General features: G+C 34.0%; 1 protein-coding gene across 1 annotated transcript in view; it reads right to left on the bottom strand.

The window, feature by feature from the left end:
- Window positions 1-14,222, bottom strand: part of KCNH7 (potassium voltage-gated channel subfamily H member 7) — a 451,727-nt gene that overhangs the window by 48,661 nt on the left and 388,844 nt on the right. Inside the window, exon 8 of the mRNA XM_027129726.1 lies at window positions 5,361-5,760. Coding sequence (XP_026985527.1) covers window positions 5,361-5,760 — 400 coding nt within the window. The remainder of the gene's footprint in view (window positions 1-5,360; window positions 5,761-14,222) is intronic.

The following is a 14,222-nucleotide window of genomic DNA, read 5'->3' as shown; positions in this document are numbered from 1 at the left end:
TCAGACACTTACAGAGGAGGTAACACACATTTAAGGCACTGGAACTGCAAGGTACCAAGTAGGTGGGGAAAAAAACCCAACAACTCCTTGAAGTGTTTATTTCAACAATATCCAACCAACATATTTTTTTCCCCAACACGTCTTACAAATCACTACCTATGTAAAACACTTCATCATTTTTAAAGTAGATGTTGGCCAGATTCAGTCTGTGTTTTAAAATGACTTATCTTCTTGGTCATTTGTTTGCTTTTCCATCTTATTTTTGTCTCTTGGTTAGCATGGTCCTTGTTTACCATAGAAGTCCCAGGTAAGAGAATGTCCCAGACGAAGAGGCAGCCCTTTATTTTTAATCTATTTAAAGGGATAAAAATTGGGGAGATCTATAGGGAGGCTGAACTGGGATTTGTGAAAGACAGTAATTCTCATTAAGGTAGAAAAGCTGTTTAGGTAGTATCTTCCACAGGGGGGCGGAAAAACAAAACCTGGGCCTAATTTGAGTAAATGCATAGTTGATTAAGAAGGGAGTTAGCAATACTTGTCTGAAATGGATTTCTGCGATTCAAGGAGATTCATGTGAGAAATACATCCTACTCTGCCTAATTTTAGTGTTGGAAATATTTATGCCTGTTGTTAGGTGTCCAAAGTACCTATCATGTTCTCAGGAAATAGTTTAGTTAGTACAGATTTTCACTTGATTTAATTAGAAGGCACATAATCAGTGCTAGTTATTTTACTTAAACCACATAATTATGCAAAGAAGAGTCAGGGAAAACATTCTTATTTTGTTTTTAATAAATACTGTGGTTTTAACTCCATACTGCCATAAAAATGAACCAAACATTAGTCTGGATCATAAACACGTATTTCCACTCATTGATAGGATAGCAAAAATCTAGATTATAAGTACATAGTTGAATACATGAATAGTGTATATTTTTCTAAGGAAATTCTATGCTAATGGATTTTTAAATTATAATAAAGGCATACTTTTTTTTTCTATTTTTTAGGAAGCAAACGGAGCTAAAGTCTGTAAGCCAGAGAGAAGCACAAAATGATTATATTCTGTATACGTTAATTAGTTAATGCCCATCGACTGGCATAAAATACGACTCAAAAGCAAGTTGGCAGACTATATAGGCATTTCTTTCAACTCAATATTTTGTTTAGCTTTCCTTAATAGAAAATTCTTCCTTCACCAGAATGGTTTGTTTTACGTTGCAGTATTATAAAAATAAAACAGGTATAATTTAAAACGTCAGCACACCACACTCAAAATCTGAGATGCTCACCAAACTAATGAATTTAGGGTCACTGGGTAATAGCTGAAACATGCTGATAGAACAAATACACTTGCTTTTCTATCTAGTACACAAACTTAAAAAAAATTTTAACTTAAATAAATTTTAGTGATGTGTAATTTAGATATAACAAAATGAATCTGTTTTAAATGTATAGCTCAGTTAGTTGACAAATGTATACATCTCTGTTAGCACAATCAAGATATAGAACATTTTCAACATCCCCAAAAGATTCCTCTGTGTCCCTTGGCTGTCTGCCCACTGGTTTCTAGGTTGACCCTAGACAACCACTGAGTTCCTTTATGTCATCACAGATTAATTAGCATTTCTTAGAAGTTCATGTAAATAGAATCATAATGTACATATTCATTTGTGTCTGACTTCTTTTTGCTCGGCATATTGTTTTTGAAATTCATTGTTTTGTATTTATCAGTGGTTTGTTCTTTTTTTTTTTTTTTTTTGCAGTATGCGGGCCTCTCACTGCTGTGGCCTCTCCCGCCGCGGAGCACAGGCTCCCGACGCGCAGGCTCAGCGGCCGTGACTCACGGGCCCAGCCGCTCCGCAGCACGTGGGATCCTCCCGCACCGGGGCACGAACCCGCGTCCCCTGCATCGGCAGGCGGACTCTCAACCACTGCGCCACCAGGGAAGCCCTGTTCTTTTTTTAATTGATGAGTAGATTTGCATCACATGGCTCTACCACAGTCCATTTATCTCTTCTGTTGATGAAATCTCACTGCTTCTAGTTTTTGGCTATTATGAATAAAACTGCTATTAACATTTGTGTACAAGTCTTTGTGTGGGCATATATTTTCGTTTCCCTTTGAAACATTTGGGAATAGGACTGCTGATCTGTGTGGTATGTTTAACTTTATAAGGAACTGCCAAACGATTTCCCAAAGATGGTGTGATTTTTACATTCCCACCAGCGATATTTGAGAATATCAGTTGTTCCTCAACCTTTCCAACATTTGGTATTATCTTATTTTAACCATCACAGAGTTTTAATTGCATTTCCCTGATGACTAATAACATCTTTTCATGTATTTATTGGCCATTAATATATCTTGTTTTGTGAAATGTCTGTTTAAAATCTTGCTCATTTTTAAATTGTCTTATTATGGAGTTGTAAGAATTCTTGATATATGCTGAATAAAGGTCCTTTTTTAGATCTAACGATTGAGAATATTTTCTTCCAGTCTATCATTTTCCTGTTCCCTTTCAAAGTGTCCTTTGAAAAGTTGAAGTTACTAATTTTGATGAAATCCAAATGCCTGTATATTTTGTTCAGTTTTCTGTTATTTAAAAAAAAAATTATAGGGGTATGGTAAGGTTTCAGTTACTCCATCATGGTTAAAAGCAGATATGCAATAACTTTTTTTTACATGTTATAAAAAGATGTTTGTCAAGCAGGTCAGAGATGAAATACATTTGTCTTTGGATACTGATTTATGTGTTTTTAAATTTAAATGTATATATTATATTTATAATATTTGAATAAAGATATAAACATATATTAGAACACATAGATATAAATATGTGAGCATAGCTTGTATTCCTATTTATTTAATGGCCGCTTACATTTTTCTTTATTTTTCGTCTTGAATTGTGTATATGTGTATATTTTTAAAAAGAATTCTCTGGTTACTGTTCTCTGTACACATTCAGCGGCACAACTGGTGACTGTCTTTGCAAATAGATGCTTTTAAAAATGTATCTATAGGTATTTGTGTTATTTGAATTTAATTAGATGATAGCTTTAATGTTTAATTTTTAGTTTCCTTGAATTATATTGTTGTAAGACGGATTGTACATTGCATTGCTTTCTACAACTTTGCTTCAAACTTTTATTTTAGAATGAAGATTAGTTTTAAAGAAGCTTAGGGATAATGACAGTTCAACTTGATAACTAGACTATATCAACTTTAACGTGCAGTAGTATATATACAAAATTTTACATTATATTTTGGATATTTTATTTTTAGGTTTAAATCAAGTCAGTCATGTAACTGAGGCGTATGTACTTAGTATAAAAATATAATCAAATACAGAAAACCAAATCATTTTCTAATACAGTTGGATCTAAATGGAAATATCATGTGTAGATATACACATATACATCAAATGGCTAAGAAAATTTCAAGGCATGCTATTATTGCTAAGTTTCTAGTCTTATTTTACCTTTTATGGCATAATAGCTCATGATAGAATTCTCTAGGAATATCTATAAACTTTTTCCTATGTGACACTAAGCTTTACATAATCCCATTTTGATTAAGTTTTGTACAAGCAAGTCTATTCATATAAAAGATATTATGTGGAATATGGATGTATCTTAGTCTACTCAATTAACAAGAGTGTTTTCTCTTTTCTTAAAAGATAGAATTCATCTGCAGGAAACAAATATTCTTCCTAAAGAATCAACAGAAACAGGCTAGTGCCACTTTTAAAAAAAGAAGGCAGAAACACAGAAAGGAAGGAAAGAAGGAAGGAAGGAAGGGAGGGAGGAAGGGAGGGAGGGAGGGAGGAAGGAAGGAAGGAAGGAAAGAAGGAAGGAAAAAGACAGGAATAAAGGAAGAATAAAAACTGCCAATAATTTCCTGATTTAAGGATTAGAGATTGGGTATAGAGCAAGTAAAGAACTGAGTTCTCTTTAGTTTAAAATAATTCACATGATAAACAGTACTATGTATTTCACTTAATCCTCACAAGCGGTAAGGATTCCTAAGTGGTGAACACGTTAAACTTCAATGCACTTAAAAAATTCTTCCTTGCAAATTCTAAGTTTCAAGATGCAAGTTCTGTTTTCTTTAAAAAGAGTATACATACATATATATATATATTTTTTTCTATACGGGTGTATAAATAATTGAAAACAGACATTTTCTTTTCTTTTTTTTGTTACCAATGCCACTGAAATTGATAACCACTATAAAGTATTAACTAGCAGTTTCAATCACAGAGTGGGACTGTGTTTGTTCTGAAAGATTCAGTCTCTCTGGAATGAATTTTTCTATTTTTTCAAGTGGGCCTCACTTCCATTTCCTTCTGAGTGCAATTCTACTTTTGTGTTTGTGGCAAGATTTGGTCTGAATTTGCAGAATATCTTGAGTTATTTAAATAGAATGTTATCTGCCTATACAATCTTACTAAAATAAAAACACCATGACACATATATGAAAAGTAAATTTTAAATACAGTGAACAGTAAACTGGGTGAATCTACTTAAGTTTCATAAATAAAGCTTATCTAAGCACATTTTATTAGACAACATGTTAACATTTAAAAATTAACTCTCTGGATCTACTTTCTAATTTGTATGCAATGTAGGATGATGCTCTTTTTCAAGCTTTAAAAATCCATCATGCTTTTGTCAACTGCTGTCTGCTATCAGCAAGGTTATCTTTAGTGGTTCCACAGTGTGATTTTTTAAAAAATACATTAATATTAAAGTATCTTTAGTTTTACACAGAATTTTTTTCTTATTCCAAAGACTATACCTTATAAATGATGCTCATGTCATTACCCATTGTAGGGTAAAGGGCAGTCACTTAGGTCCCTGACATAATGTCACAGGGAAAGGAATTTTTAGTCAATGACAGGGGGAAAAATATATATATATCTGTATGTATGTGCATATGTATGAAAGGTTATCTTACATTATAATTAGTAGGGTGATATTTATATATCTATATCTATAGATACGTAAATGTAAGCTAGTCTTTCCCATTCTAATCTGGCCTCAGCTTGAAACAGAAAATAACCACTAGTAGTAAATTACAGACATGTTTTTACATCAGTAAACGTAAACTGCAAGTCTCAGTTCCTGAATCCCAAGATCCATGTCATTCCAGTTTTATGCTCCTGAGGTCACGAAAGACCTTTGGTGTCTCCCCTTCACAGAGAGAATCAGATCTGATAGAATACAATACCCGTATATTTAATCCTATTATTTCTACAACTTTCTATAATTTTTTTCTTTGCCTTATTCTGAATGTTCTAGAGATATCAATTTTCTGATATTATTTTATCCTAATAGATAACAAAAGAGAAATCTACTTACAGCCAATCAACATGACACAAATTGAAAAGATTTTCTCCGAATTGGTGTTAGGCGACACATTCCCAAATCCTACACTCGTTAAACTGCTGAAGGTAAAATAAAGTGCTGTGACATATTTGTCTTTAATGGATGGCCCAGAACTTGAGTCACTGTCATTGTAACGTTTCCCAATTTGTTGTCCTAAGGAATCCAACCATCCGATTTTGTCAGTCAGGTAGGGCCTTTCTACGTTCCCAATCGCATACCAAATGCAAGCCAGCCAGTGAGCAATCAGGGCAAATATGCACATTAAGAGCATTAGAACAGCAGCCCCATATTCTGAATATCGATCAAGTTTTCGGGCCACTCTCACAAGACGAAGGAGTCGAGCTGTCTTCAAAAGACCAATTAATGTTGTTGTCTGTGGAAATAAATGTGCATGGTCAGAAACAGTTGGTAAACAATTCAGTGTATGTTCCTGTGAAGCAAAGTAAGTAGAAACAGGTTACAACAATATGGTAGGACTGAAGATGACTATGTATTTGAATTAAGTATTAAGGTTAGTTGTTTTTTTTTTTTTTAATTTTACACCTGCTTTGGAAAGTACCTTGAAAGTTTGTAGTACATTAATTCAGTATCTTGGCATGTAAGACTTATGGGACAGAGGCTCTATCTGCTTGGTTTCATGCTCTAACCACATGCCTGGCACATAATGAATACTCAGTAAATCATTCATTCACCGACAAACATTCCAGAGTGCTACTGGTGGGCCTACCAAGGGCCACACACTGGGATTATAGTATTGAACAAACAGTCATGGTTACTTTTATAATAGAAAAAGACATTTATTTACTAGACAAAGTGTCTTATGAAGTGAAACAAGGGCTACTGTCTGTTGGGGAGAGATATATATTTTTAAAATAAACATATAATATCATTTCAGAGAGTGAAAAGTGTGATGATGATAGTAAAACAGAGTGATATGATAGAGGATGTTCAGAGGCTTGGGTTGGGATGGGGACCACTTTAGAAAGGAAGACCAAAGAGAATCTTGCTGGGGGGCTGACGTTAGAGTTTAGAAGGGTTTGAATAATGCGAAGGAGCTAGTCAAGAAGGCAACTGGGAAACATATTGGATGACTGCATGCATGCGTGAAGTACTATATTTAAATTCATTTTTTCTTCCTAAATGTGTTGAATGGATAAATTGTTTCTTGATATCCCAGTGATATTATGTGTTTTGCTTTGGGGTATGATATGTGTAACTAACTGCACGATTATTACTGACCAGGTATCTAATGATACGACACGTCTATATAATAACAGGATACTTAACTGGTTGTTTGGATTTGAAATCTGATAAGTACAAATTACAAGTTCATTTCTTGGATTTCCTAAATAATGTCAACTATAAGTACTATATAATTCACAGGGCATATAATTATTCCATAGTTACATGGTGTTTACTGATCAACTATTGAGTCATTTTATGTGTTTATTGTTGTTGTTTATTTCTCAAAGTACATCCATCTATGTTAAGAACACATATTTTAATTACAGAAATAACATGTGGTATAACTATCACCCTATATCTTCATATTGACTTGGTGGAAAAAGAGCTCTAAATATCAAGAAAATATTTTCATTAACATTCTATAATAAGTGTTATAGTTTTTTTTTTCTTGAGCCAGAGTGGACACAAGGGAAGGGAAGATTTCTCAGCCTCCCCTGACTTCTTTTCAGTTAGTATTCAAATCCTCTACAGATGAGAGGAGCTTGTGTAGTTGAGATGCTCTTATCACAATTGGATTCTGGTCTTTGCTCATTTAGGGATGGGTGGAGAGGTGAGTCTTCTCTGTTTCCAAAGCTGAGTTATTATTTTTCAGGGTGCAATAAGGGAAACAGTGTTTTCTTCATCACAAATTTAAAATTATATCTCTTCAAAGAATGAATGGTGAGTTTAAGTGAGTATGAGGTGTTTTCCTGGGAGAGATGTCAACTTTCCACTACTTGTATTGTCAGTGTTTCAGCTTAGCAGTTATAAGTTAGAACTTCAGAACAAACTTAGGTCTGAAATTCTGCTTCCATACCAGTGTGTCACCTTGGACAAGTTATTTACTTAATCTCTAAGTGTCAATTTTTTCATCTGTAAATGGTCATAATAATAACTCCTTCTAGGGTTGTAGGTAATACCCAGTAAATTCTAACTGTGTTTTTATTTGAATATCCCACACACTTTCGCTTCCATCACTAAGCAGGAACTTTATATTGTAAAATGGGTTGACAGAGCTACATGTTTTCCAAACGTGTTACTTTGATAGCTAGAATTTCAAATGGACGTTTTTGGACACTGGTCATTCAGCTCCCTATGGAAATTGCAGGGATTTTTAAAGACAAGAACGTCATCTATATTCATTGACTACTCAGACTCTGGTAACAGAAATCACCCTGGTTCAGCGTAACTCCATTTCTACATTTCACAGCTTAAGTTTGCATGTTTATTTTTCCTCCTAGCTTGGTTATCTATTTACTTGTGTTGAGAAATCAGAAATATTTGAGGGTTATTATTATTTGATTTATTTTCAAAACTGCCTTTCGTTGGAACAATATTTCTGAACCTCAAAATAAATCACATATAATGACATTTCTATAGGTATTTGGTTAACGAAGAGAAATGCTTCAAAACAAATGAGCTGTTTTAATAACATATTGTGATAAAAAGTACTAATGACTCTTCTGGCTGTAAAGATGGTAGAGTAAAATGACGTTATGAAGAGAAAAGGAATCAAATCTGCTGTATATGCCACTTCCCTTCTTTTTGCCTTCCCCCCAAAGAAACCTCTGGTGTTTCTTCTAGAGTTATGTCAGAATGAGGTGAAACCTAGACGAAAGTTAAGATAAATAAGTATAATATATAATAATACACAAATGACCTCTTTTCTGGACCAAAAAAGTTTAAGAAATAAGGTACATGTTGAAGTCTCAAGCCAGCTGACACAAAATAACTGCAGAAGGAGGGGGAGATAGAAAAGAAAAGGGAGAGGGAGATGTAAGGGTCGGGGAGAGAGATTACTTTCAGCTGCATCATAAGGATGAATGAATATTGACCTCGACAGTCAAAGCCATTCTCTTGTGATTCTGTAACGTGTACCCAAGCATAACTACATATGCTAGTTTGACAATGTAACAAATGACTTGGGCTTTTTTCTGTTGTTATCAAGATGCTGCTAACATACCTGGGCATTCTTCCTTAGCTACAGTTGTGTACAGCACATCTTGTAGATGACACTTAGGCTTGCAATAACTCTTTCTTCTTCTTCTTTAAATGTCTCTTTAAACATTTAAGGCATTTTGCCCCAGATTACACAACAGAGAGAAGTGATTGCACCAAAATCTCAGAAAATGTAGACTAAAAAATGATCCATCTCCTCTTTCAGATTTGTTGGAGACTGTTAGTCTCCATAGTTTAGTTCAACGAGCTACTATCTTTGTATTATCTGCAAGTCAAAAATGGGACCAACAACTACCTTATAATTGTAGTTGTTGGCTGATTAGAATATCTTCAGAATGCATGGTTATCTCACAGTATATCTAATTTCATGTAATACCCAGACATATGAAAATCTACCTTCGTTTTTTTTTTTCATTTTTTGAAAATAGAAATAAAACTACCCTTAAACTAATGACAACAACTTTTAAATTGTAGAGGTAAAGAAGTTTCTCTTAGGTGGTATTTATTGAACTTTTCACTGGTAGACAAATATTGTCTTTATTGTTACTTTTGGTAGAGATTGAAAAGGCATAAAAGCTCACTGGAGGCAAATGAAATCATTATTATAAAATATAAAGACATCATGATAATAAATAAGATCTAGAAAACGGTTAACTATTTTGCAGTAGATTGAAACAAGGTCAACTGTTTTCCAGTCCTGCCCATGAATATATAGCAAAGGAGATAATAATAAACTCTAATAGGTCAACTCTCCACCTCATCAGTGCCCATGTCATCTCAAAATTCAACTCCTTCACTGTGATTGAATAACATTTCAAACTCTTTTTTCCTGAATGCCACAGTAAAGGCGGCCTACTTGACTTTCATTTTGTCAGAATTTTCAAAAAATGTAAAATGATTCTTCCTCTGAAAATTTAATTATTCAAATTTCTGAGTAGCTGATGAATATCATCGAATTTCAATTTTTAAAAAATGTACCCACATCCATAGTTCATTAAAGCCCTAGGTACTTTTTTTTTATATTGAGGTAAAAGTTAGTTTCCTTTATTAAGTATGACTTTCTTAACTGAACTTTAATTAAAAATATATACTCTAAACAACTACAATTTTGTCACTATGTTAGATACTAGACCCAGACTCAAGAAAACTATGTGATTTTTTTTTTTTACTAGACAATTCATAATAGTTCAGGCATTCTCTCTTAATGTAAGTGGAATTCTTTCTGAAGAGCTAAAATTAGAATAGGTGATTTCTTATCAGTATTAAACAACTCTCTACTTAAGAATAAGTTTGGTTACAGTTAAACTGAGAAAGCATCATCAATAAGAGAAAATCTCATGCTCAAGAATTTTTCAAAATAATTTTGAAAAATAATTCTTTCTTTTTAGTAAGCATTTTCAAATACCTTACATTTAAAATGCTTTATTTCAGAGGTTTACTCTCTAAAATCTTTGCCTATAGTAAGTGGATAGAATTATTCTTTTATAAATGAGGAAATATAAGTATGTGATCTTTGGTTTTGCCTACAGGTTGTTAGGATGAATTGTCATTGAAACTTTCTACTTAATCCATCATTCTGTCCTCTTTGTCAAGTAATATTTGGGTACAAATGGGGAAAAGGGAACACTTAGTGAGTAATACATTTCATAACTCCACACTCACGTTTTATTTTAGATTTCATTTCTATTCCCTCTAAGTTCTGGTACTTGTATTCATCATTCAATAAATTGCCCAATAAAACTCAATAGTATTGAAACTAGTTTCTATTTGTTTTGTTCAGCTTGAGTCACACTATTTCAATATTTCTAAAACACATTCACTACTACAATCAAAGAGCTATATTTTGAGTGTGTAAAAAACCTTGCGGGGGGGACACGTAGCTTAGGCTTTCTTAGTCCGTACCAAACCTCACAAATTCCTCCAAAAATGGGCTTTTAAAAAGAAGATTTTAGGGACTTCCTTGGTGGTCCAGTGGTTAAGAATCCACCTTCCAATGCAGGGACGTGGGTTCGATCCCTGGCAGGGGAACTAAGATCCCACGTGCCACAGGGCAGCTAAGCCCACACAACAGCTGAGCCCGCGAGCTCTAGAGCCCGCGCGCCAAAACAAAAAGATCCTGCATGCCGCTACAAAGACCTAAGACCTGATGCAGCCAAATAAATAAATATTTTAAAAATAATAAATAAAAAGATTTTACAACCTCCATTATTTAATAGCTTTTACTGTCAAGACACTTTTATTTTTATTTTGTTTTGTAATTAACATTCTATTTTGCTGCAATTTGACTTCTTTCTCTTTAGTTATTGTAACATGGAAAACTGGTTATCAAATGATTCTAAATAGTATTAGGCAAATGTTACAGTCAATAAACAATTATGAATGTTATGTTATATTTTTAAAATTGGAATTTGACTTGTTCTGGAAACATTTAACCAAAAATTGTATCTTATGCCATCTTTAGCAAAATTTATCAGTGGATCACATGTAAATAATGGATAAGTGATGAACTTAATGCAAAATTTTTTGATGGAATACACTTATATTTCCTTAGTTCAAAAATTATTCCATTGTGGATCCTGTGTGTCTTTACTTTCATGGCACAGATTTTTGGAGACATGACCAGTAGCCTCAAATACAAGCCAATGGAAACTTCTGCCTTAATTCCCAAGAACTATCTAATAAGAGACTTTATGTGTAGACACATATATGCATGCAGGTCTTCAAAATGTTTTTTGTCACTTAACTTTGAACATGAGTATGTCTAATGTTTTAGAAATTCATTTCCAACAAACTAATGACAACTATTGTAGAGATCAGGTTCGGAAAGAATCCTGACAAGATGATCAGAGTTTCTATACAGAGGCCTGCTACGTTGTTCCTTGTATCCATTCCATGATTCATCTATCAGACTAATGAAGCAAACATATCAATGTGAACTGAAACTCCTCTTTTCTATGAACTTTCTGTCAAAGGCCTTGCCTGCATTCAGAATTCATAAAAAATAGCAGTGAAGTGTGGAAGGAGAGAGGTCAACAACGCAAGTAATTAATACTACTAATTTTCAGGGGAGGAAGAGTTTAATGAAGCATGTAACTAAACAGGGAGCTCTAGATTCTAACTACTAATATCTCTGAAAGTAAAATTTGCCACAGAGAAGCAAACTATGGAAAAATTTGAGGCAGATAATGAAAAGTTGACTTTCTGGAGACTGAACCAATAATATTGTTCCTTCACATCAATGATATTGAGGTAATTTGCTATGGATGGCACGATGCTTGATGATGCAAAAATTAAGAAATAGAGAATCTTTTCCTTGGTCTGTCCAGATGGCATTAGCATCAGGAAGATATTAGTATTAATGACATAGGCAAGCCCAGTTACTGCTACTATTCATTTTCAATGACAACAGGTCTTGTGGTATTTGTATACTATATGGTATACAGCACAGCTATATCAGTAAACATTTGTAGTTATCACAGTCACAGTATTTCTAGCTATCTAAATATTAATATATGCATATAAACATATCTATCTGTATAAATGCATGTACACACATATATATCAATACATTTATAAGTGCACACATTCTACGCAACCCTTTATTAAAATGCAACTGTAAAGAAAACTAACAATATCCCATTTAATATTGAATTTATTGTTTAAATATGGACTTTCTCATTATCAGTAGGTACAAGCATCTGATAACTTCATTATATCTTTTTATGCAGACATGCCTGAAGCATTTACATATTCTACTAGGTATTTTATTATGAACATCTCTTTTGTTTTTCCTTTATATTAAGGGTGAGCATTATATATTATATTTGTGAAATTATGTATGTAAGAAAGCTATATTATCTATGACTTTTATTTAACAATACTAGAAAGGGGCATTATAAAATATTTGTTATCTTAGCTCTGGTAGGGCTGGAAACCAACACTTTATAGCTCCATGCCTCTAATGGGCATGACCTTTCTACCCTTTCTACCTGGAAAACTTCCACTGGTAATCAGAAACTTCCCCTTCCATGCTCACATGTCCCCTTGAATATAGTACTATTAAAGCTGTTATCAGATAGTACTCTACCTGCTCATCCGCTGCTCTCCCAGTCTAGGATGCAAGCTCTCAGGCAGTGGGGTCCTCGTCTCACTCTTTTCTATAAACTCAGAGTCTAGTGCATTGGCACTTAGGACTTTTCCAATAAATGCTAATTGAATGAATGAACCTACTTGAGAAGGGAGTTCCCATAACCTTTTCTAGAAATCGCAAAATGAATTAGGTCAATTCTTGTTAAAACTATTGAAAATTTACTTGAAACTCTAATCAGTAAAGCAGATAAAATCAAGCTACTCTTTGTATAGTGGAGATGGATGGTTCTGAGTCTTATCAGCCTGTCTTCTGTCAACCTTTGAGGGCCTCTGAGACTCTCCGGCACCTCCATGAAACCCCAGTTTGAAAAACCCTGGACTAGATTACCCCTCATCAGAGTGACCTCTAGCTTAATGATTTTAGAATTTGTCACTTAATTTGGGGGCCAAAATCCAAAGAGGTTTTTTTTTCATATTCATACGATGAAACTTTCCAAATTAGTCCATTTGAATGTAAGATCTCTTTTCTCTGGAAGCATTTCTTTTCTTTTTTTCTCAGAAACAAAAATGAATGCTGAATAGTTTTTATACTCTTGTAATATGGTATATTATATACTTTTGGGGAAATTTTATTCCGAAATATCATTACATCCTGAAAATCCTGATTATAGTTATGGTTTGTATGTAAAAGGAGTATCTTCATTGTCACTCTTGAAAAATGTATGAAGTAATCCAATCCGTCACTGGTCTTGTTACCCTTCATAGTTGATTCTTTTTTGTTGTTGTTGTTATCCATGGGTACTTTTTTTATTAGAGAAGAAATTAACCATGCACACTAGAGGCTACAGAAGGAAATTAGCTTAATTTTGCAGTTCTAGAACAACCTTCACAATAAGGGATTCTGAAGTTTTCAGAGTGAAGAGGGGAAAAGGAGAGAGAGAAAATCATTTAGAACAGTGTTTCCCAAATTTGGCTACTTTCACAGACATATTCTTGGGGGAGGGGGATACAAGTTTTCTATGATAACATTTAAAATTTTATGTTTTACTTTTGTTTATAATCTAAACAAATTAATACACACTTGCTAAGGATCCCTGGACAGCCATCTTACATAACAGAGTGTTGCTGCGTGATCGCAGCATCTGCTCTTGTACCTCTGATCCCTGTGGCACCAACTGAGGACCTCACTTGTCATGTGACGTCTCTCAAATTGGGTGCTCAGACCCTTTGCAGAATTGAACATTTCCTGTGAGATCTGTGAGTTGTCAAGTTTCAAAACACCATTAAAGTAGGATAGGGTGGGGTGGGGATGGTGGCTAGGGAGACACTCTTTGACAATACACATTCAAAATACCTACTGATTTCATAATGCAAATTCTATAAAGTTAAACTCAACAAAACGTTTCAGACAGTAGCAGAAAACCAACTATAGATTCATCCTAGGGTGCCTGTGATACACTTGGTTGAGAAACACTGATGTAGAGGTGGAAGAGTCCCAGCACATAGAGAACAGTTGGTAAGAAATGTGTGCCAAAGAGAAGGAACATCCTTTGGGTCAGTGAG

Source organism: Aethalodelphis obliquidens, unplaced genomic scaffold (genome assembly GCF_003676395.1).
Source record: "Aethalodelphis obliquidens isolate GAN/ISIS:26980383/991018 unplaced genomic scaffold, ASM367639v1 scaffold2, whole genome shotgun sequence".
NCBI lineage: Eukaryota > Metazoa > Chordata > Mammalia > Artiodactyla > Delphinidae > Aethalodelphis > Aethalodelphis obliquidens.
This window is presented reverse-complemented; position numbering and strand designations above follow the sequence as displayed.